Genomic DNA, 23,527 nt, shown 5'->3' with positions numbered 1-23,527 from the left:
TTCGGTGCCGGGGCACGTAGATTTTAAAAACCGAGGAACAATTGACAACTACGACGAAAGGTTCATCAAAGAGGTTCAGAAGTATAACCACTTGTACTATGATTCAGACAAATTATATAAATAAATATATCCTCTTCGATGTCTAGCAACTCTAGATACATTTCCGTGACCGTGCAGTCTTGCAGACACGCCAATGTTGTTTTGGAAGATAAACACTCCCACCGGCGCCGCCAAAGTTCTCGCGAGTTCTCGAATAGGCTCCCCCTAGCCCTTTGGTGGGAAACCGCTGTGCAGCCCTAGAAATTCCAGACCCACGGTGCAGAAGCATACCAGCAAAACTGGTTCGCGACCAGACCCAAGCAACATTTGATGTGTGCGATTGCAGAAGTATAATCTGCCCTTAAGAATGAAGAGCTAACAAATGGTTGTAAAGTACATAAAGTATAATAAATACCAGTCTTAGAAGCTTTAGAATGCCACAAAAATATATATTTTGATCTATTTCACTAATTAGCTTCAAAAGTATATCTTAATATTCTATAGAAAATAATCCATGTATCCTCTTTATGAACAGTTTTCTGTTTTTCTTCTTCTAAAACCTAAAAATAAAAAGTTGTTTTAAAACAGCAACATATTTCCTATAATAGAAATCTGAATATAGTAAATTGTGTTCTAGCCTGTATAAGAGACAAAGGCCACATTTGTGTAAAACCAATTAGGGTTGGATTCATTCATTTATTTGGCCTTGTACACAAGTTATTTTGTAGTTATAAAACCAAAACACTATTTTAAGTTTTTTTGATACAGTTTAGAATTGTCATTAATTGAGAAAAATGGTCGAGGACACTTTGTATTAGACTCTACTGATTCTATATTTGCTCCATTATGAGCTATTTAGGTTACAAGACATTAGAAATATTTATATGAAAAATGGCTCCCCAAGTTGAAAAAAAAATGAACCGTTATTTTCTTTAGCACTTTTGGTTGAACTTACTGTGTGAGGTCAGGAGAGCTGCTGGGACGGATACTCTTCTTTAAAACCTCTATCCAGTTTCGCCTGATCCCAGCTGTCATGGCAGATAGCGTGAAAACAGCCTCCCGTGTCTGTTGCACCATGACAAAAAATAGAAAGAATAAATAACAGTAGTGGGACGAAAACAATAAAAGCTTAGAGACCAGACAAGATGTGTGCTAAGATAAGAATTAGGACTGCAACGAGCAATTATTTTGATAAATGATTAATTAATCTGTCAATTATTTTTTGAATTAAACCATAAATAATTGGATTTTATAGATAATATAAATAAGGTGAAGCTAAAAGGTGAAGCTTTGCCAATTAAGGGGTTCTAGACAGAGCTCCACAGGCAAAAGTGTTTTTAATCTGAAATACAAAATGTTTATATATTTATTACTAATTTGCCAAAATTAATTCTCTGAGGTCATTGCCTTTTAAGCTAATTACATTTGTTAGAAGTCTTTATAGTACAGTTAATGATATCGAATATCTAATTAGTTGATTAATCACAATGAATCAGATGAATTGATTAAGAATAAAATATAGAAATCTTCACCTGTATCTGAAAGCCATAGTTCTTCTCCACATCGAACTCTGACACCTTCATGCAAGATTTCAGATCAATCTCTCCATCCAGGTCATCTTTCTGTGCAGGGAAAAAATTTATTTAGATACATTAATCAGGTCTGTTTGCTCTCAAACACTCATGGAAAACATTTGCAGCTGTTATAAAAGCTAGAGATCAACTAATACATATTTTCTTCCGATTCAGAGATCAGTCTAACCGATCCACTATTAAGGCTGATATGGCTTTCTTTTCCTCCATTTATATAATAACATAACAAATGACACAATTATAACAAATGTTACACGAGCCCAAATTTCAACAACAATAAATTCTTATCAATTAATTAAGGAAAATATGTCAGCTAATGGAGGGAGCAGCAGTCCATTCACCTTACAGGATCTTAAGGCATGGCTGTCTAATGCAGTGAATCGGTGAATGCATGCATGTAACGACTGAAAATATTGGCCGACTGAGGTACAGATCAATCACTAATAAAAACATTATAATGGAGAAAAAAACCTTACCTCTTCTGCATTGGAGTCTCTGTAATATTTCAGTCCAGCATCAGTCAAAACAAACCAGTGTTTTTTCCACTAAACAGAGAAAAACATAACAGGATCAACTGAGAATGAAGAACCAGTGACCAAGAACTGCTGCAGTCAAATAAAAATCAAATTTGTTATACGTGCTAATTCCTAACAGAAACCATTAACTCCTCCATTAAAGACAATCAAAGAGGAACAGCTAACCTCTCCACAGTCGTCCAGCTTTGACATCCATCCCTTTTTGAAGTTCAAGAGGTCAGGCTGCCAAAGGGGAGAGCACAGTGTCAATTAATTAACTGTCATTTGAATGCCTGAAATGAACGCAACAACAGTTTGCAGTCCGGAAATCTGTGGCCTTTTTGTATGTCAGCAGTATTCATGTGATCAGACAGGCATTAAAGAGCAGGTCTGAGTAGATTTCACACATAAGAAAAACAAAAAGGGAAAGAAGAAAGAGAGGATATGACAAAGAGAAACACAAGCCTGTATCAAAGCGTGGTGCAAGCTCATTGTATGCACACCTCCGCAGGTTTACCCCATTATTGTGTTGAAACATAACAGAAACCATGCTGCTGACTTATTCTGCCACAAAGGACGTTAACTAGTTTCCACCAAAGCTGTTTAAGCCGACAAAAGGAGATACAACCTCTTTTTACACAAAAAATAATCCTTACACAACTTAAAATGGTGGTAAAACAAGTCTACACTGTAATCATGTCTAAGAGACTGATAGAGTGGTTTCGCGTGAGCATGTTGTTTACTAAACATGTTGCTGCTCTTCTGCACTGCAGCTGCCTCGCTCCACCTCAGTACAGGAAGAGAAAGAGTGTGCAATATACCTCAAAGATGAAATGTTCCCAGATTAAGATTAGCTGCATCCACTCCTGCCTCTTCTTATCTTTTTCTACTTCGCCCTCACATTCCTCAATTTAAACCTCATTGCATTGCTGATATTGTTTCCAACAGAGCTTACACTCCCATCTCATTATCTCCTAACGCAAAGTCATTTTGATCCTTTTATATCCTTAAGTTACAATCCTTTGTTCTGTTTCCATCTCTTTGTCCCCATGCAGTCATCTATAGAGCCTAGCAAACTATGCACAAACCTAGAGTTTTTTTCTTTGCCACATTCTGTGTATTTTATTGGTAGTAAAACAGAAACAAAGTGCACAATATCACAGTGGAAAGAAAAATCAGGAATTTAAAAAGAAAATCAAAAAAAAATTCTGTTCTTTTTTTTAAACCACTCCTAAAAACAAAATCCAGCAGACCTTCAAGACTCCAAGAGTAAACAGAGGACCAGACAAATGTTTGAAAAAGTATGCTGCGGTCATTCTATTATGAAAGACAGCCATGCTAACATAATCCCAACAATGAAACATGGTAGTGGCAGCACCATGATGTGGGGATGCTTTTTTTAGTAGGGTCGAGGAAGCTGGTGAGAGTTTATAGAGAGACAAATTGAGGACAGAGCCACGTGTTTCTCCACCCAGGTCCTCGGGGCCCAAATGTCCAGCATGTTTTGGGCGTTTCCCTTCGTTCACACACCTTACTTAGATTATTTAAAACAATCCACATATAGTAAAAGGGAAAAAGTGGAGGAACTTGTTCTCAGATGCTTTATCTTATCCAGCAGAAACCTTTTTTTTTTTTAAATCAGCAGATATTTCAGTTTAGATGTGTAAAGCTAGTAGATTTAGCAAATGTCCTGCTAATCAATTAATCACGATTAATCCAAGGAACTGTTTCAGCCCTAATCCTATATACTATGAATCACAGATTTTGGGTTTTCATTTCTCCCTTTAATATTACTGTTCACCACGGCAACAGCCAGGTTACTTATGGTACTGGTACCAGTTAGGCACGACAACCCAAGAACTTGATTCCACATGCTCAGCACCATATCAAGAGGTTTCCTTTTAAAAATAGCCATAGGAGTCCTGCCAGCATTTCTGCAGAGGTTGAAGGGGGGATATCAGCCTGTCAGTGCTTGTACCATACACTGCATTCAAGGCAGAAGCCTCTTTTAAAAAGGATGTAAAAGAAAGGAAGTTCAAGAAGGAAGTTTAGGACATAGATCAGTGAAACAAAGTCTGATGAGATCCAGATCAACTCCTTATGTTCAGATGGTGTCAACCAGACAAGCAGCACAAAGATAACTGTGGTAAAAGCAGCAAGCTGACTACTTTACATTGGATCAAAGTGTTCGCTTTTGTCCCAATAAAACTTAAACAAATGTGAGACAGAATATAAAATTTCTTCTCTAATATATGTATATATTCAGGAACTTTTTAGACGAGGTTTAAAAATTGTTATGCCATTATGGCAGCAAAGGGCTAAGAGCAATGAATACTAAAGGAATCCTGAGCAGGAGATACATTAAGTTTTTATCTCTCTCAGGAATAAGGTAAAGGAAATGACAGGTGCAACCCATGACGTGTCAAACCCCCATCATAAATCAACGTTGGCTAGTCTACACTTGCCTATATGAAGGGTCGGTAAGCAGTTGGAGGAGGAAACATAATTTAGGAAAAACACCAGTGCTTCCAACGGCCATGTGCTTATAGAGCCTGTTCATATAGGAGAAAATAAAAGGTAACAAGAAAAAAGAAATCATCCAGTTTACAGAGACAGTCTGCACTCTTCCTGACCCCTGTATCCTGTCACTATAAAGGAGTATTGTCTCCGCTGCTTTGTCCTTAGGGCTCAGTTAAATAGGTTACCTCTGCACACAATGAGAACAGGAGAATCCAAATTAACAGGCATTGTGATTACACTCCTGGATTACTGCAGCTTGGAGAACCGATACGTCTTGATTACTTTATATTTTTTTTTAAAAAGCAGCTCATCAGGTTTTTAAGACCAAGTGTGTCTGTGTGGAAAAACGCATCGATAACAGGAACAAAGCAGCTCATCGTAGTTATTCTGGATGTGTATACATGACCCTGCTATGTTTTCCTTCTAGAAACCTCCAGGTTTGCTCCTTTGTTAATCCATACTAATATTTCCTACCATAAACAGTATTTTTTTTCCCTCCTTAGTCTCGCTGTCTCAAATATAAACAAACCATGAGGGATTTTGTTTGTCGACTTTTATGGTACATTAATTCATATTCCAGTTCAAATAATAGTTGGGGTGATTTAAACTCAAACTGTAAATGTTTCTTATGTTTTAAATAAGGATTTTTAAAAGTCAGACGATACAGATGTGTAAAATGCTTGTTAAAAGGAAATGGTTTTTTTAAGGCTCGCTATGCCAGAGATGTAAGCTGATAACAGGAAGTTAAAAGTATAACAGAAAAGGTCGATAGACTGTATCACTTTTAATCTGTCAAGCCTTAAGAAATCTTTCAATTAAGGTAAGGATTATTAACTCTATAGACTGGCACCGAGACGGCTCTTAGTAATGCAAACCGCAATCATGATAATTATGTCAGTGAGAGGATCAAGTCAATTTAAAATCTAAAATCAGCAATCATTAAGTCCCTCCTACAAAAAAGGGAGCTGTCTACTTTAGTCTTAATGTAAGTAATTAATCATTAGTCTCAGAAAGGTTTCTATCCGTCCCATTATGTTACAAATAGAGGCTCACTTTCAAAAACACAATAAAATCAAAACCTGTACCTAACGGGTATAAAGCTGGGTGCAGATAGTTTTTACATGGAGATGATCCTCCAGAGAAAGATTGCTTGTTTTGCAGCTATTCTATATATCAGGTGGAGAAAAAAAGGATGTAAATATGAAGGAATACATTATGCCAAAATTCACTTTCATACTTGGACCAATGTCAGTTTCACAACAGAGATGATTTAAAAGTGATTGTAGATATTAAGAGATGCTGAGACATAAAGTTCATTAACTTTGGCCTGTTTTAAGAACATCTTTAGTTTAACAATACATTTTTTATAGTTAATAGCACTGCGCTGAAAAGAAGAAAAAACTAAGTATATTATTTTTTCAATTCATAATTCTTGAAGAGACATATCAATCAGGTGTTCAGAGCTTTTTGCAGAGCAATATGTACAGAGATATAGTTTAAATACAGCCTGCATTTCAGACAGTACAAATGTATATGGCAGCCATGTTCGATTCGATGTTCCAGTTTGGAGAGACATCAGTGGGAATTTTTACATCATAGGGACCAAATAGATTTTTTCCAAATTTAGTGTAGTTCAAATAAACAGAAACTTTTAAACCAAACGAAACAAATAAAAAAGTAAAAGGTTTGTATGTATTGGTTAAAAGAGTAAGCAGGTACAAAATGACCTGTCTGTATAAAGAGACATGTTACCATCAGTGAGTATACAACAGCAGTTTGGTTTCCACATTTGTTAAAAATGAATGTTTTTAATAGATGAGCACATACACTTTTTTAATTCTTGATTCCTTCTTTCATTAAAAGAACACAACATAACAAAATCTGTGCAGATGAAAACTGAAATCATGAATTAAAGTAAAGGAGCAAAAAGAAGTAAAAAACTTATATCTGCCCCAATTAGAAAATAGGAACTGTTTCTTATATAGCATGAAATCGTTTGCAAGCTGCTTAGACTGATAAAACATCCGTAATTGTTTAAGAAAAACAATAATTACTGTTGCACCGACACCAGTATCAGAGGGGGCCCTATCCAGCACAAAAATGGTGGTACCGGTATGCAGATAAGCAATAAAAAGTTCTACTGGATTCACTTTGTATTAATATTTTTCCTGCTTCACAAAGGTAGGCAGCAGCTTGACAAAGCCATGATGGCAATTATTTTACATCCAAGTAGTATGCAGTTGTTCAAATACACACACACACACACACACACATCAATTCAAATAGATGGTATCGGTATTGGCCGATACTGCACACCCAGGTATCGGTATCGCCAAAAAATGGCATTGGCGCAACACTACTAATAATTAAACTTTTTAGTCTATAATTAATTTAAATTACAGAGTTTTGATGCAGAACTCACAAGTCTTAACCGTTGAGAATGTTTAATTAATCCAAATTAGATTTTTTTTTTTTTTTATTAATAATTTGAAATTCTGGATTACTGTTATAAGAAGAACAGTTCTGTTCCGGGAACTCCTCTAGATCTTCTCAAGATGGTTGTATATATATATATATATATATATATATATATATATATAAAGCTCTTCCAGGGTGTTCAGGGTGTTCCATATTTTCTTCATAATATGAAGAAAATATGGAACACCCTGAACATCCTCTTCATAACTGTCCTACAACTGTCTTTAATCAGAGGCTTCTCCACGCCGCTGTAACACAGATCACAACAGGAGACCGTTCCAGCTTAAATGTACTAACATTATTTGTTGATAGAGCAGGACCACTGTAGAGCTTTAGCATTAAAAATAAATCAAACTAGAAATTATTTAAGTTCCTGTCATGAAAATTGAGTGGTGTCACTTTTCAAATGTTAAAACTGTGAAGTAGGAGCAAATAATTGACAGAACCTTAATTTTTTTTGTTGCTGTTTTTACTTCCTATGATCCCTACTTCTCAATGCCATCATTTGTTTTGACCTATAAATCTTAATATTTTTACTTATCTGGTTTAAGCAATCTGTGGGAGACAAAAATGTTAGGTATGTAACGTTAAATGCTTAAGAAAAAAAAAGTGCCGAGCAGCCGTTACTAAAGGCCAGGAAGGGGGACAGCATCTGTCACAGCTGGCCGTGAATGCGGCCACGGCTGTATGTATGAACGGCTAATCATAACGTCCTGCTACTGTACACACATAAACGATAAAAGAGACACAGAAACAGAAAAACATAGCCTCGCCAGAAAGCTGTATAATCTTTTAACACGCCCCTTGCGTCAAACCGTACCGGGACAGAAATACAGCTAGCTACTAAAGCTAAAAGAACGTTAAAGTTGAATAAAAGTTAGCCAAGCTAGCTAACTTCGGAGTTAAAAGTTAATTTCACAGATATTAATTCAGGAAGGATAGACAGACAGGAAAACAACACACAGATTTCCGCATGCATATCTGTTTTAAAGAGTACAACTTACCGTCATGATAAAATTATCCAGAAAGGTTAAAAAAAAAAAAGAGACAAAATGTTTAATCCCCACAGGAACAACTTTCTTTCTCGTCTCAGCTAAACCTCTCGTGCAGAAAGCACCTTACTGTCTCGCGCACGTTACACAAATTCGGATAAAACCCCGCCATTCATCCACATTTTAACCCCACGGAAAGAGTCGCAACTTTCTCAGGAACCACAGCGGCCGAACTGTGAAAGAAACCGAATATGTTCCGCTGAATGTCGATATAAACGCTGCAGGCAGGTCAACTGTAAGCGTTTGTAAACTTTCTGATACGCGGGGAGAGCTCGTGCCACCGCTCAGTGCGTCGTTTACTCGCTGCTGTCTCTGCTGTCTGCCACTTCCTGGGCGGGTCCGCTAAGATCGTTAGAGAAAACACGTAGATCCCAGCAGTGGATCTGTTCAAAATCTAACAGAGGAACCCCAATGAGGAGACCGTGGTCCTAACAGGCCACATAATAATAATCTAATCCAGATTAAACCTACTAAAACAGTTCATCACTGCAAGAGAATATGTTCAAAAAGCAATACATCTTCCTGACAAGGAAAACCATTGGTTATCATCTTTTTTTTTTTTTTTTAAACGCCTAAAATAAGCCAAGCCATATTTTCCGGATGGTCTAAGCTTGGAATTGAAATGCCCCCCCCTCCTCTGTAAAATCCACCCTCTGTAGCTACTGGTTTCATTTCAGGAATTTCAACACATGCCCCAGCAGACCACAACTGACAAAGCTCAGTCAGTCTTATGAAATGTCTGTAGGGTGTAGGTAAAACCTACAGAGACCAGTGGTGTCAAAAGTACACACATTTGTTGCTTCAGTAGAAGTATAGATACTGCAGTTTAAAAACACTCTGGTAAAAGTTCTAGTATCAACTCGACCTCTTTACTCAAGTAAAAGTGAAAAAGTATGTGGTCCAAAAACTACTTAAAGTATAAAAGTATAAAGTAACCTTTGATAAAAAAAAAAAAAAACAGCCAGATGCCACTATGTGAATTAAAAGCTCAATTACTCGACTATATGGAAAAATTCTTTGAAATAGGGCCGAAGATGAGGGAGGTCTTGTTGGTCTCCATCTCCTGATACGTTCTCACCTGTGTCCGACCTTTCAGACATTTCAACAAGGCCGTAGGTTTGATTTCAGCTTTGATAAGGGACACTATTGGTCTGATGTCATTGGTCCTATACAAAAATATGCATGCTTGTTTATTTATGCTTGACGTGAAAATCGGTGTATTTCGTTTAAAGAGAAAAGCAGCATTTCTTGCTAAATTTTTACTAATTTTATAAGCGCTACACACACTAGATCCTGTTTATCAATGTTTAAAGCATCACTGGCTCTGATGAATGTGGAATTATGACTTTTTTCTACTTTGAAAAGGTTTGCATTTGAAATTACCAGCGACTAAGAGAGAAAGTAAAACTGGGGGTATTTAACAAAATAAAGTCTAAATATGTCTGTTAAATCTGGATTTATCCTCTATTTTCTTTAAGATATACAATTGTGCAGAGGTAAAACCCACTCTTATCTTTTAAATATTCTCTCTGTATCATGAAACAAAGCAAAATAATAGATTCAAGGGATGTCAAATAAATGTATTGTATCTACATGACCACTGGAACTGACACTGAGCATTTAGAATATTAATTTCACTCTACAAGTCATCTAGGCTGTAGTTACTTTATTTAACCCATATCATTTATTATATCTTGTTCTGAAAGAATTCATCTGAATAATCGATTATTGAAATGTCAACAAATTTAGTAATCGATTATTCATTATCTGGAGTATAGACACTCTAAAACATGTCTTCAGCTGACAAAGTGACCCACTTAGAGCAGGAATTATACCAAAATTGTAAAAAAAAAAAATATATATATATATATATATATCAATATTTTGCATTTTAGATAAAAAATGTTTCCACCTGTCAATATTCTCCATCCATTACCCCGCTATTGGTGCAACAAAGCTCTATTGTAAATTATAAGCATGTTATTCACATCTAATTGTTGGTAGGGACAAGTAGGTCGGTCCAAAATTTTGGTAGGGACATGTCCCTATGGTCCCTATGCAAACCTACGCCCATGCATTTCGACATCTTTTTCTGAATTTGACATTGTAGCATGGCATGGGCCAGGGGTCTTAAACGTTTTCCAGGCCAAGAACCCCCAAACTCATAGCGAGATGGAGCAGAGACCCCCTAATTATATATATTGTATGAAATTGTGTTATTTGAAACTGGTTCTATAGTCACTATATTACATATGGAGTAATGCAACGAAAGTAATGTCACCCTGAGATTATTAAAGTATTTCTGAATCTGATTCTAATTCCTTGTTGATGAGACAGGTGTTGTGAATGAAACGGTGCCCAGCTTGAAAGAGCTCCTGTGTGTCGCTGAATGTGAGCATCGATGACTGAAAGACATCTTCTGCCTCTATTTATCTGTTTACTTCAGTGTGTTGAATTCATGTTAATGTGTATTTAAAGACATTTCATATAGTGGAAAAAATTGCAGGGGGGGAATATAAAAAAAGTCTAATCAACCAAAACTTTCGTGACCCCCATGCAGTACCTCCATGGACCCGCTTGGGTTTGCGGACCCCCTGTTGAAGATCTCCAGCATAGACGATTCACGTTTAAAAATATGATGAATAGAAGTCAGAAGTAGGAAGAGAAATAAGTAATGGAGTAAAGTATAGATACCTAAAAAGTATACTTAAGTACAGTAACAAAGTATTTGTACTTCGTTACTTGACACCTCTGACAGAGACAGAGCAGACAGCTGCTTGACATAAACTGAACAAGAGCATGTTTAGTATTTCAACAGCCTACATTGGCAACCAAATCAAAACACAGATATACATGAGCATAGGTGAATATGTAAAACAATATCTGTCTATACAAGGTTGGAGGTAATAAACTGAAAATTGAGTTTGCAGGATTACTCCATGCATAGCTGGTATTATATATATTTAGTGCCATATGTTTTAACAGAGGCGACTCAGAAACATTAAAGTCTCAACATGTGGGCTATAGCACCTACCTGCATTTCTTCTGATCTGTGATGATTACTTTTCCACGAACAGCCCTCATCTGCTGTGGGACTGCCTGATCTCTGGATAAGAGCAGCTTGTAGTTACAAAAATAATCAATGTCTGAACAAACAAACACAGAAAGTCATCACACAGCTTCACGTTCACAGACTCTTTCTAAATTAGGCATATGGGAAAGATGTGGGTTAAGCATTAACAAGCCTGAAAGGGGAGGGGAGGAGGAATAACAAGAAACAAGTTCAGTTCCACTGCAGTGGATTATATTGGGCAAAAAGGAAAGGGTGCTTAATGAAGGACAAATACCACTGTTAGGTTCAAAAGCTCAGTTCCCAGCATTATTCTACTCTAAAACCATCCACTGTTCCCCCTCTGGAAATGTCTCGCAAATGTATTTATAGTCTTTAAACTTTGTGGTATTCTTGTGGTATTCTATTAATTATTTAATGGGTTTGATGTTAGAGGAAAAAAAACAACAAGTAGCCTAATGTTGTGATTTGGTAGAAAAAAAATATTGTCACACAGTCCCAAGCTGTGTTGCAGACCACCAAAGTCCCAACATACAATATAAATTTTGAGGCATCCTTATGCAATATTCCTGCCTGCATTCAACTGCAACAAATATATTTTCTTCTTTGGGAATGAAGAGAGAGGAAAACCTAAAGACAAACATTTTCCTGTGCATACTTATGTTTTTCTGTGTATAAAACATGTAGAAAGTTAGAACTCTAAGTGAATCGAGTCCCCCTTGTTCAGTTGCCTCCCACGTTCACTCAGCCTGCAGCTATAACAATGTCAGCAACATTTAGCTGGATATGCGCATTCGTCACTTTAGCTTGTTATCACCTGTCAAGTGAACAGGCCAAGTGCAATGCATTTAAGGTTCAGCCTACATACAAGTATGGATTAACCAAAGCTTTGAGACAATATAACCAATGATATTTTTCTTGCAAATGAGTTACCACAGGCAGACTTTTTTAAAGTGTTGTTTGTAGCAAAAGCTACATTACTGTGATGACCATAAAAATGGCCTTGGTGTTCGTTGTTTGATTCAGTGGTCTTGACTACAATGCTAGTCCAAAGTCTTTTGAAGACATTTGAAAAGTTTCAAATGTATGTGTCATTATTCTATTACTTGGTATTCAAACCCTATTTTGGGATGGTTTATGCCATAAAATTAAAATACACTACATAGAAGTTTGTGGTTTTAACATAAAAAAAGTAAATATGTTTAAGGGACATGGATACCTTTGGAAGACGTGATTGATTATGCCTTTTATCCCTTAATAGAACTCACCTCGCTCTTGAGCAGCCTACCTGCAGTGACGTAGTGGAGTGAGCTCGAGATAGATATCCACCACCCCCATAATGCCAATCTCTCTCTGCGTCTACAGGACCATCCCATTCTATGGAGGGATGTCTGCTCAAGGAGTGACTGAAATGGCACAAATACCTAATCAGTGCAAACAATTAAGGGAACTATGAAGGTGGAGTGAAATTAAAGTGAGCTACAGTTTGACTCAACAATGTAGTGATCATATCAGTTAGAACATCTCATTGTACTAAACATTCCCTTAAATGAATTGAATAAACACAGACAGTTTTTCATCTTTGTGTACAGTGAGCCTGACCTGGCTGGTTTAAAAAGTTCCTGTCTTCGAACAGGCTGGTGACTCTGTGGCCTTCCCACGTGGCTTGGCCCTTCCCTCTGATGGATTATTTTGACTTTTGGCAGGTCGGCCATCGCAGCGTACTCCTCCCTGTTCCGTCCTGTCGATCCAACAGAGACCTGGCCCGACTCAGTGGACTCCATGGAGCTTTGCGATGACGAGTGCATTTGAATCTGCTGTGATGGAGAGGGGCTCCTTGCATAATGAGAAGACCTCTTTTCATGAAGAGGTTGATCATCGTGGCCATAAGTACCAATCCTAGATCTCATTGAGCTAGAGGATCTGGATGATTCTAATGTAACATGGGCATCTTTGTTGTTATTTACAGATTTTCTGGATGGCGAAGTAGCACGAGATAAAGAGGAGCCGTGGCGGGAATGTGTGGATCCTCGCTGTGAGAGTGATGAGGAATGTGAGTCATATTTTGATTTACCACTGGTGTTTTTTGTCTCAAAAGAACCATTTGCATCTCCTTTGGTGGCACTTCTAAGGACGGAGTAGCCTGGGGGGTCATTATTACCTTTTCTGGAAGGAGAGGGAGTGCGGCTAGTGTGTAGGTACTTGCTGTTAAATGAGCTTCCAGTTCGCATATTTCCAGATGAGTGATAGTCAGAAGCATAATGGGTTCCCCTCAAAGCCAATGAACTCTCATTGTCATGGCTTCTAATGGAGCTAGCAGTCTCTGTCTTCTGTTGCTGAGATTTAAAAGTAGAATCAAAGTTTTTCCCTGAAACTGAAGATTTTCGCTTTTCATGAACATGGCCATTTACTGATCCACCACTGTTATGCCTTCCTTGGGCAAAAGTTTCCTGACCTCTTTTTGAAGGAGAGGAAGAGCGGCTGCCCCAGGATCGACTGCCGCTTACAGTGCTTGACTCAGGCTTTTTAAGTATGGATTGTCTTGGTCTATCAGAATCATGGCTAGATGAAGAAACAGTGACTTCACGTTCCTGATCCATCAGTCCGTTTCTAGTTGCTAGGTTACGCAGCTGGGCCTGGCCTTCTATCCCATAACCCTCTCTTACAGGGGAGCCACAGCGCCTATGATGACTGCGCTCATTTAGAGATGTAATTGATTTGGTTGATTTATGATGGAAAGAGGGGCTTGTTGACCTTAAATTTCCTTTTGGTTGCATGAATGATACTGGAGAACCACTACGTTGATGGTTACTTCGCTCGTTTAGGGATATCATTGATTCAGATTGATGTAGGGAATGGCTCGACGAGTTAAAATTACTCCTGGGTGGCTTAGAAGATACCGGAGAACCACTACGTTGATGGTTACTTCGCTCGTTTAGGGATGTGATGGATTCAGATTGACGTAGGGAATGGCTTGATGAGTTAAAAGTAGTCCTTGGTGGCCTAGAAGATACTGGGGAACCACTATGTTGATGGTGACTACGCTCATTGAGGGAAGTAGTGGATTCAGATTTACGCAGGGAATGGCGCGATGAATTAAAATTTCTGCTTGGCAATGTGGAAGATACTGGGGAACCACTACGTCGATGGGTACTTCGCTCATTTAGAGATGTAATTGATTTGGTTGATTTATGATGGAAAGAGGGGCTTGTTGACCTTAAATTTCCTTTTGGTTGCCTGAATGATACTGGAGAACCACTACGTTGATGGTTACTTCGCTCGTTTAGGGATGTGATGGATTCAGATTTACGGAGGGAATGGCTCGACGAGTTAAAATTACTCCTGGGTGGCTTAGAAGATACCGGAGAACCACTACGTTGATGGTTACTTCGCTCGTTTAGGGATGTGATGGATTCAGATTTACGGAGGGAATGGCTCGACGAGTTAAAATTACTCCTGGGTGGCCTAGAAGATACCGGAGAACCACTACGTTGATGGTGACTTCGTTCATTTAGGGATATGTTGGATTCAGATCTACCTAAGGAATGGCTTGAGGAGTTCAGATTTCTCCTAGGGGAAGAGGAAGTACGACTCTCCTGCATATGATCATACGTTCTGGATGGGGAGGAAATACGATGTGTCCAACTAGTGTTGACTTCAGTATTGGGAGACATCTTGAATGACGATGCATATTCTCTCCTTGAAGGAGATGAGCTCCTTTTCACATAATCTGTGCCCTTTAAAGAACAATCTGCTTCCGTTTTCCTTAAGGCATTCCTAAAATCAGAAACTGTACTGGACTGGGACATAGAAGGAAAGGATTTGAAGTTTTTTGGCAGAGTTCCTGACTCAAAACGTCGACCTTGAGAACCTTGTATGGAGAGGCTTGATCTGTCCATTTGTCTTTGAGACCAACCTCCACCATCAAAGTTTGTCCTGTTAAGAATGCTGCTAGGCTCACGGTGTCTTAACTGCAAGTTTTCCCGTGATGGGGATGAAGAGCGAGAATGCAGAGCTGAGCCTTGCGTTGAGGAATTATATCCACCTCTTAAACCTTTTCGGCCAGTTGAGGCCAGCGACTCCGCTATTTTAAAAGGAGTAGGACTGGGGGATCGAGGCCCTACTTGTGCTTCGACCTCAACCGCAACCTCATAAGGGTCTGGTGGGGGGATATCTGCTGTAAGGTCCTCACTGAACACGTCTGGTATTGGCCTTTCGGAGGCAACTCCAAGATTGGGATTTCGGAAGGGGATAGTATCCTTTGGCTCAATGTTTCTGTGACTAAAGATTGGATGACCTCTTTCAAAATGGCGAAAAGGAGTAGGTTGGCTTTTTTCATTAAAACGGGCACCAGCTGCCCTGCCAAGTGAGTAGTAGCCACTTTCACGCTTCTCTCTATCTTCTTTTACATCTGGAATAGAATGAAATAAGGATTGATTGGCTAGTTTCTAAAAAAAAATATATCAAGCTAAATTTCAGCAAAAGAAAAAAAAGCATGCACACACAAAAGAATACTAAAAAAAATGGGAGTCTTGAGAGGTGTGTGATATTTGTATCTGTGGGTGAGACGGCCACATGCAGGTGCATATATATATACGGTACAATCTCCCATTGCTCCTCATACCAGAGGTGGTTTGTTGAATTGGGATCAAATGACTGGGGAGTAAAGCTGCACGATATTAAGAAAACATGTGGTATGTTATTACATCGGTGAATGCAACCATAAAATTAAATATCATAGAAAGGTTGCTATAGGACAGGGTATCTACCACATCCTTACCTTTAAAAAATATCTTTTATGACACAATAAACAGCAACTGGAATGCACTGTAATTAAATAATAGCTAACATTTGGTGCAGTCAAAGCACTTCCTTGCAAAGACTATACATCATACAGGTATTTGTAATGACTCCAAATTTGAGCTTTGTGACAGTTTTTGGCAGGAAGTACCATTCAAAAATGGCTACATTGAGATAATATAGATTAGACATCATTTTGAACCCCTCTGCCCATTCTAATTTAAACATGGCATAGTTGTGCATTCATCACCTTTGCCACACCTAGATCTCTCAAGGCATTAAGTTGCTGTCATGTGGTTAACAGCAAGGAATTAAACCAGTGTACCTAGAGAGGAGCCGGTAGAGTATATATTGTATTACTGATAATTAGTCTTTGACACCTCAGATGCTGACTGCAGATGGGGATTGTGAGAAAAGGACACCTGTGGTAGTAACTTGATCTTGAAGTAAAATAAGTCATAGGTGTACTGGTGACTGGTTATACTGCTTCACACAATGTCCGCAACTACATAACTTTGAAGATCAGGAGATCTTTTTCTCAAGAGTCTTCCAAGTCATGCACCTTTTCCATTGAAATCTGAAAGCCTAAGAAATTATGCTAGCAGCTTTGATCTCACCTGAGCCTCTAGAAAAGCTGCCTCCACCTCTGGTTTCCTCCATCCAGGCCTGCCGAGGGTTGGGCCGGTGAGGTGGAGGGTCCAGCCGGGTCATCCTGAGTTTGGTGGGTTGACGTCGAATCGGCAAGTATTCGTCGTCTGTACTAACAGAACAACTGAACTCTTCGCTTTGCTCACGACAGCTGTTTGGAAGATTGACATATGTAGACGTGGGATGGTGAAACTTCAAAATAAAGACAACCAAAGAAGAGGTGAGAAGCACCAGAAAAATTTTAATGTGACTGCCTTAACTTTAAGCTGATCTCCCTACATGACTAGAATACTTCAATCAAACATATTAAACCTTAAATTAAAATGTCTAGCTTGTCTAAATGTCCTCCAGTTATAATCCGGTTCTCCTACCTGTCTGTGCTGTTGTCGTCCTCACAGATATAGAGCTTGCAGTCAGGGCTCAAGATGCACAGAGAGGTCTCCACATTACCCGCCTGACCTCTGCTGACATCACAGTAGCTGCTCACCACTGAAACACTGTCAGAGTCCTCCTGATAGGGCGACAGGGAATGAAACGGACCAATCACAAAGTGGCAAAATAACCCATCTTTCTCCAAGCTGCAATGACATTGATCTCAATCCTCAAATCTTTAAAAAACAGTCTAAACCCAGATGTGATAAAAGTTATGAGAACCACTAAAGTGTAGATGTTTGGAATGGAGTTACACCCCCAGGAATTTTACAGAGATTCCACTCCAAGTCATCTCTGACAGACGCTCACATGTTCATACTGTTTGATTAGAGTCACACGCCTGTAACCTGATCAGACTTGTGGCTTTCCTCATTAATTTTTCAACATCCTATTCTTTTTTTTTTTTGCTTACATCATTGTCTTGAAATGCTAAAAAAAAAAAAAAACTCTGCCAGAAAGTGCTGTCTTCAAGGACACAGCTGCCTTCCAGGAAAGAAAAAAAAATACTTTATTAATGTAAAAATGTTCTTGAAACAAACAAAAATGATCCCAATGGCTGAAGTTTCAATATTAAAAGTCAAGGGAAGAAACAAAGGCAGTAAAAAGCTTTAATCCTGTTAATTTTTACTCTGCATTGCACTTCTTTCTAAAAGGCTACCGTTTCCCTGGAGACCAGTAATTGATCCAGGCTCATTCATTTATAATAGGAGCCACAGCTGTTACCTTGGTCCACGTTATCACCTCTGCTGTGACCTGTTTATTTTTCTTTCTTTACTAAAAAGCAGCAAATGTCTTTATGATCTCATTGTCTGTTTTCATGTCTGCTATAAATGAAGGTAACTGCCACCTTTGTTCACTTAAAACAGACCTTAAGGTTAAACTATATATATTTTTCTAAGTCAGATCTTAAGAGGCAAGAATAAAAAATACTGTTTTCATCTAACCTCCTTTACCTTTCTGCTGCCTTGACCTTTGACCTGAAAGTTCTGTCAGCCAGACTGTTCCCTAATCCAAATTAATCCAATCAGTCAGCACCCATTGTGTTCTTGTTTTACACAGAGCACCTCTTCTCCAGGTTACCCAGCTTCCTTTCTTACCTTGCAGCTGCTGCTGGTGTCTCCTTCCTCTGCCTGAGATGAGATGGGCGTCAGCAGCGCTCTCCCACTCGACCCGACCTCCCTTCCAACTCCAGCGCTTTTCTCAGTTTTATCCCCATCCTGAGGCAGAGGTTTCTCCTGATGCTGTGGCTCGGTTCTTTCCGCCACACTTGTATGAAGGTGTTTCTGGCGCAGGCACTCGTGGCAGCGGGAGGGGTCAAAGATATTGGGTTGGAACTTGGGACATGTGGGCTCATCGCTGGAGTGTGACATGGCAACTCTGGACAGGGAGACTCCCTGATCATTGCATTCCAGGTGTCAAAAAATTATTTTCCATTAAAAAAGTAAAAAACTAAATTATCAGGAATCATCTTGTGCATCCCATGAGGAATTAGGAATATTTTATAAACAGCTTCGTAGAGGACTGTAGCTGCTTTGTTTCCTATTCAGCAAAAAGCATTTGTGCATCATTGCTAAAGTAAGAATCATTAATTTTATAGTTCATCCACTATTAAAGGATTTTACATGCTGAGAAAATTTAAGAGCAGATATTTGTTCTGAGCATACGCAAAGCACCTGAAGAAAAAGTAAGACTGCTAGACATCACATATGTTCTCAAGTTCAAAAACGAATGTTTCTAAAAAAAAAAAAAAAAAAAGTCTTAAAAGACAAATAAAGACAAGAATTTTTGAATGCCAGAGGATAATAAAAAAAATTTATTACCATACCAGAAAGGCTCCTGCTGTTTGAACTGGTGGATAAACTGGTCATCAAACCCCCACCACCAACATGCCTACTACTCCCCATGCTCTCTATGCTCCTGGGCTAATAGAAAACATTGCTTCAGTCCTATTGGCTGCTTTGAGAAGAAGGCGACGCTGCAGCATCCATGACATCCTTGGTTGATTCATCGCATCACTGTCCCTGCAGCAAACATGAGCTATGAACCAACATGGAGCCAGTGGTTCCCTCATTGGGGAGGTTGTATTAAATATCATGGGCTGTAGAAAGCGAAATGAAACGCTGGGGTGACAGCTGGCACGTGTCGGCTCGGGTTAACGTAAATAAGTAAACACTAGCCAGTTAGGGGCGTTTAATGTACATTACAGATAAAGGTTGCTCTGAACCTTGGACCTTTTAAATTTACACACACATAGAAAAAGTATTACAGAGGAAATACAAAGCTGAGGCTCTGTTTCCTGATGAACCACAGAGGATGTTGACTATAGCATCATGTTTCCTAATTAAACAATAGAACACAGAGGGACAAAATCCCAAAGAGAACAAACTAACTTTATTCGACACATCACTTCCTGGTAAAATCATGACATATTTATTCATAAAGTTAGATTTGTTTTATAAAAAAAACTTCAAAACAGTTCAAAAATACAAGATATATCCAGAGGCAAATATTAATGAACTCCAAACAGAGTACTGAGAAAATGTAGAGGCGAACGTCTTCATCCTTCTGTTTGAAAACAAGAGAACAAACTGACTACAAAATGTCCCATCATTTTAGAGGCTAATTTTCAGTCCAGATGTTGCATCTTCTTCCCCGTCTGCCTACGTCTCTGCTTCTTGCTGGTCCTCCCACCTCTGCGGACCCCCTCTGTGACACCGGGTCTCTTGTCGGTCCGATGTCCTCGTCTACCTCGACCTTCCTGCTTCCCTTTCCTCTTCCGCTTGCTGGTGCATGTGCTGAGTGCCGTCGTAAGGGAACGGATCCTGTAGTGGGAGAAGAGCGAAAAGATCGGATACGGACTGAGAGCAGGCAGGTAGAAATAGATTAAATTACACAGCAGTTGTGTCACCAGGGAACCAAAAGAAGAAAGAAAGAGGTGTGATTGTCTACTCTACCAGGGTCTGAAGCAGAAAGCAGTGAAACCTTTTAACCACCATGGGATTTAGCATGGCTCGTACTAAAGCCCCTGTCACACCTTGGGGATTTATCCAGCGTATGCCTGACGTCCCAGAATCTTCTAAAATGCTGGGATACGCTGAACTTTCTATGTATTTTTTTTATTTTAGGCGTATACATAGTTTTCATAACCAGTCCAGAACTTATGTCAAACCACAGCTTAACTTATGCATAACGTATGGCAGGATAAATGCCCATGAAATGTAACAAGCCAGTGTCCTGAGGGAGGCAGCAATGCGTCCGGAGACATCCGGCCTGCATAAAAAAAATTATTTGATCCCGGTATTAGCCTTGCTGCAGTTTACCACCAGCCCAAAAAAAATAAAATAAAATAAAATATAAAAAGAGAGAAAAAAAAAAGAGGGTTTGTAGTCGCAGCAGATTCGGTGTCATGTCTGCTAGGAACTTTGTTGTTCGTGCCTGTGGACGTGAACACAAAGAGGATCCATCCCACTCACCTTCATGCCCACCCTATGATGGGGATAAAGTCTGGAGAACAGACAGTTTCCTCATGTGAACCCTCTTTTATACCAAAACGCTGCCAATACGCCATTAAACAGTGGCTGTAAGTTAGAAACACATTCAGTGGTTGTATGGAACACGTCAGATACGTTCATATGCATTTAAAGCAAGTTCTTGCACAAGTTACTCACATGTTTTGGATAAGCTAGACACCACACTTATGAGTAACTTACACTTAACGTATGTCAACGATCAAATAATTAATCTGTAACTTATAGCCCACGTATGAGCATACGCTGGCAATTTCGAGCATGCTCAAAATTTCCTGAGCATAATCAAAATTTCTCAACGTACTTGCCGTATGTCCACGCGTTTTTGCCAGATTTTTCGTAAGTCGGGCATACGCTGGCTAAATCGTCAAGGTGTGACAGGAGCTTAAGGTACGATTTGCACAAAAACTTTTAAAACCTATAAAAGTTTTAATTTTGCCTTTCCGACATTTTGAATTCAAAAGCAGCTGATTAAGTGTCCAAAAAAAAATAAATAAATAAATAAAAAATTCCCATCATTAAACAGTGCCTGACTTTAGGAACAGATGAAGTGCCATCCGTCAATCCTAAACACACAACTGTCTTTGATCGGCTGCATTAAGGATGATCGTATCCTAGGCTTGTTAACAGAGCAGGGAACTGAATAAATCGACCAACTTTAGTAAGTTATATTTGTGGTTATATATACTTTAATACATAGTAATCTTTTTCTCTAATATTTACAACATTTAGACTTTTTTTTTTTATAATAACTGAGAAAAAAAAGAGAGGATTTGCTGAGAGGAGTTAACTTACTTTTTGTTCATGATCACATCCCTTGGTTTTTTCGGCATTGTGTGCCTGTTTGCTTCCTCCTCGTCTTTATTCTCACTCTCCTCACCGGCCTTTGAAACAGAGCAATCCAAGTCAGACGCCTGACAATAACCCCATAATCTACGTCACACACAAACCCACAGGGACGTTTACATCATTTGTTACAGGGGCGAGCAGGTGACCCCCTGTGAGGTCGAGATCACTGATGGTTGTCACGGTAACAGTATGGTTGGGGTGATCATATTGAACAGACTCTGTGGTACTGATCACAGCATCTTCAAGTTCGTCTTCTGCATCATCTGCAAAAGAAAACATTGAAAAGAAAAGAAAAAAGTTAAGTGTGACCAAAAACAGTCATTAAAGTTTGTAGATCTCCGTTGAAACTCACCAAGTGCCTCTTCCCTCTCCTTCAACATCTTTATATATTCTTTATGACGCTGAAAAACAAATACAATATGAGTCAAAGAAAGTCCAGCCCATTAATTGATTTAATTTTGGTTTTAAGTTTTGTTTTTAACACTCACTTCTTCTCTGACTCTGCTCTGCTCTTCTTTTATTTTCTTTTTTATTTCTGCCACTGCTGCCTTCCTTCTTTCTAGTTTTCGCTTATGGAAACCAGTCAGATAGTCCCTGGCAGAGGATAAAAGGAACAAAAACATTAAGCAAATTAAAAAGAGTATGTTGCAGGTTAAAGGTTCAAAATAGCCTGATATTTTATGTCAACTACTGGGATTAAATATAAACAAATATGCTGGCTTTACCCAAATAGAAATGAGTTACTTCATATTTATCACGCATTTCGCGCATCTAATCACATCTGCTGATATTAAAAAATAAAAAAAACAGGAAAATATTGTTATGATGCTAGGCTAACATGTTAGCTAGTTGGCTAGCAGCTTCACCGTAACGTCACAACTACTCACTGTCTGTCTTTGTCGTCAAACGTCACGACGCATTTATTTTCTCTTTTCTTCGAGCCAGGCTTGAATTTAGCCTTTTTTGATCCAGTATTGTTGTGTTTAGGGTTTTTCATGTTTAACACGTGAGTTTCCACAGAGTTCCGTCAATAAATGATGTCCGATGAGGAACACGCGCGTTAACTTGTGGTCCCAATCGGACACGACACCTTAATTATCAATTACAAAATGTTGTTTTTAGTGTGTTTAATGTAAAAAAAATAAAATAAAAAAAGAATAAACTATATGTGCTTAATTTATTTAAATAGAAAATGTTTCAGCATTTTTATTATTTGTAAATATTTGTATTTGTAAATATATCTATATGGCAAGAAGTTAAATCAAAATATACCAGTTTTAAAACTTTTTAAGAACGCTTATAAACCATCCTTAAATAAATGCATTTTGTACTTTTTAGTAGCACAGATATAAGCAGAACACATTTATTTATTATCATTTGTTTATCCTTTATCATTTAAAATTTTATTAATTTATAAAAAAAATAATTCAGTCCATAGAAGAGCCTTTTATATTACAGACTGGTAAACAGATGGCATGCAGCACAAATAACCACTCTAACACATTAATGTATAACAGCTTAAATAGCCTTTTCTGTTTATGAGACATTATTTTAGAAAGCAAAAAATGTCATGTCAGCCCCTACAGGCCTATGTTGAATAATATATATAACTATATTATAAAAGGTCATGCCCCTCTAATAAAATTGGACATGTATGAGTTGGAAAATGGGAAGAAGATTTCAGCATTGCTGAGGTCTCTGAACATTCATCCTAACATACAACAAAACGTCTGGTAAAAGGTCACCATTTAGCCTAAAAGCACACAAGTGCATTCAGTGTACACAACCCCTCCTCCCTCGAAAAAAACAGGATATATGCATGAATACCATAGCTGCTGTTTCACACTTTAGTGGTGGTGTGATCATTATGATTTATTGCTAAGGTTTGTTACTGAATCAGAAATAAACTGTGTCGCATATCCTAAACTTCTGGAGTTTTTCTCCAACTGGGTCAAGAACTCAAATGGTTTAATGAAATTGGTCTGTGTGCATTGCTTGAAGAAAA

The 23,527-nt window shown here is 38.4% G+C and overlaps 2 protein-coding genes across 6 annotated transcripts in view; both read right to left on the bottom strand.

Moving 5' to 3' along the window:
- Nucleotides 1-18,737, bottom strand: part of triobp (TRIO and F-actin binding protein) — a 28,565-nt gene extending 9,828 nt beyond the window's left edge. Inside the window, exons 1-11 of one of the 5 annotated variants that reach the window (XR_001481381.1) lie at nt 18,244-18,573; nt 17,086-17,225; nt 16,684-16,865; nt 14,672-15,677; nt 12,869-14,437; nt 12,555-12,672; nt 11,231-11,302; nt 2,333-2,389; nt 2,108-2,176; nt 1,572-1,661; nt 995-1,104 (exon numbers count right to left, since the gene is read on the bottom strand). Coding sequence is in view for 4 of the 5 variants with exons in the window: in XM_015380852.1 (XP_015236338.1) it covers nt 995-1,104; nt 1,572-1,661; nt 2,108-2,176; nt 2,333-2,389; nt 11,231-11,302; nt 12,555-12,672; nt 12,869-14,437; nt 14,672-15,677; nt 16,684-16,865; nt 17,086-17,225; nt 18,244-18,516 (3,686 nt within the window). In the remaining variant the exon portion in view is untranslated. Of the gene's footprint in view, nt 1-994; nt 1,105-1,571; nt 1,662-2,107; nt 2,177-2,332; nt 2,390-11,230; nt 11,303-12,534; nt 12,673-12,868; nt 14,438-14,671; nt 15,678-16,683; nt 16,866-17,085; nt 17,226-18,243 lie in introns of those variants that run through there. The other 4 variants (XM_015380852.1, XM_015380830.1, XM_015380839.1 and 1 more) reach the window with 4 other exon arrangements.
- Nucleotides 18,738-19,339: 602 nt separating this feature from the next.
- On the bottom strand, nt 19,340-22,553 carry nol12 (nucleolar protein 12). The gene is made up of 6 exons (XM_015380441.1): nt 22,410-22,553; nt 22,011-22,116; nt 21,875-21,923; nt 21,640-21,785; nt 21,469-21,557; nt 19,340-19,968 (listed from the first exon to the last, which is right to left on the bottom strand). Exons 1-6 carry the CDS (start codon nt 22,517-22,519, stop codon nt 19,773-19,775), a joined length of 696 nt encoding a protein of 231 aa, XP_015235927.1. The 5' UTR covers nt 22,520-22,553; the 3' UTR covers nt 19,340-19,772.
- Between the last annotated feature and the right edge of the window lie 974 nt (nt 22,554-23,527).

Source organism: Cyprinodon variegatus, unplaced genomic scaffold, assembly GCF_000732505.1.
Source record: "Cyprinodon variegatus isolate N-32 unplaced genomic scaffold, C_variegatus-1.0 Scaffold11, whole genome shotgun sequence".
In the NCBI taxonomy this organism is placed as follows: domain Eukaryota; kingdom Metazoa; phylum Chordata; class Actinopteri; order Cyprinodontiformes; family Cyprinodontidae; genus Cyprinodon; species Cyprinodon variegatus.
The sequence above is the reverse complement of the archived record's forward strand: the minus strand, read 5'-3'. Positions and strand labels throughout refer to the sequence as shown.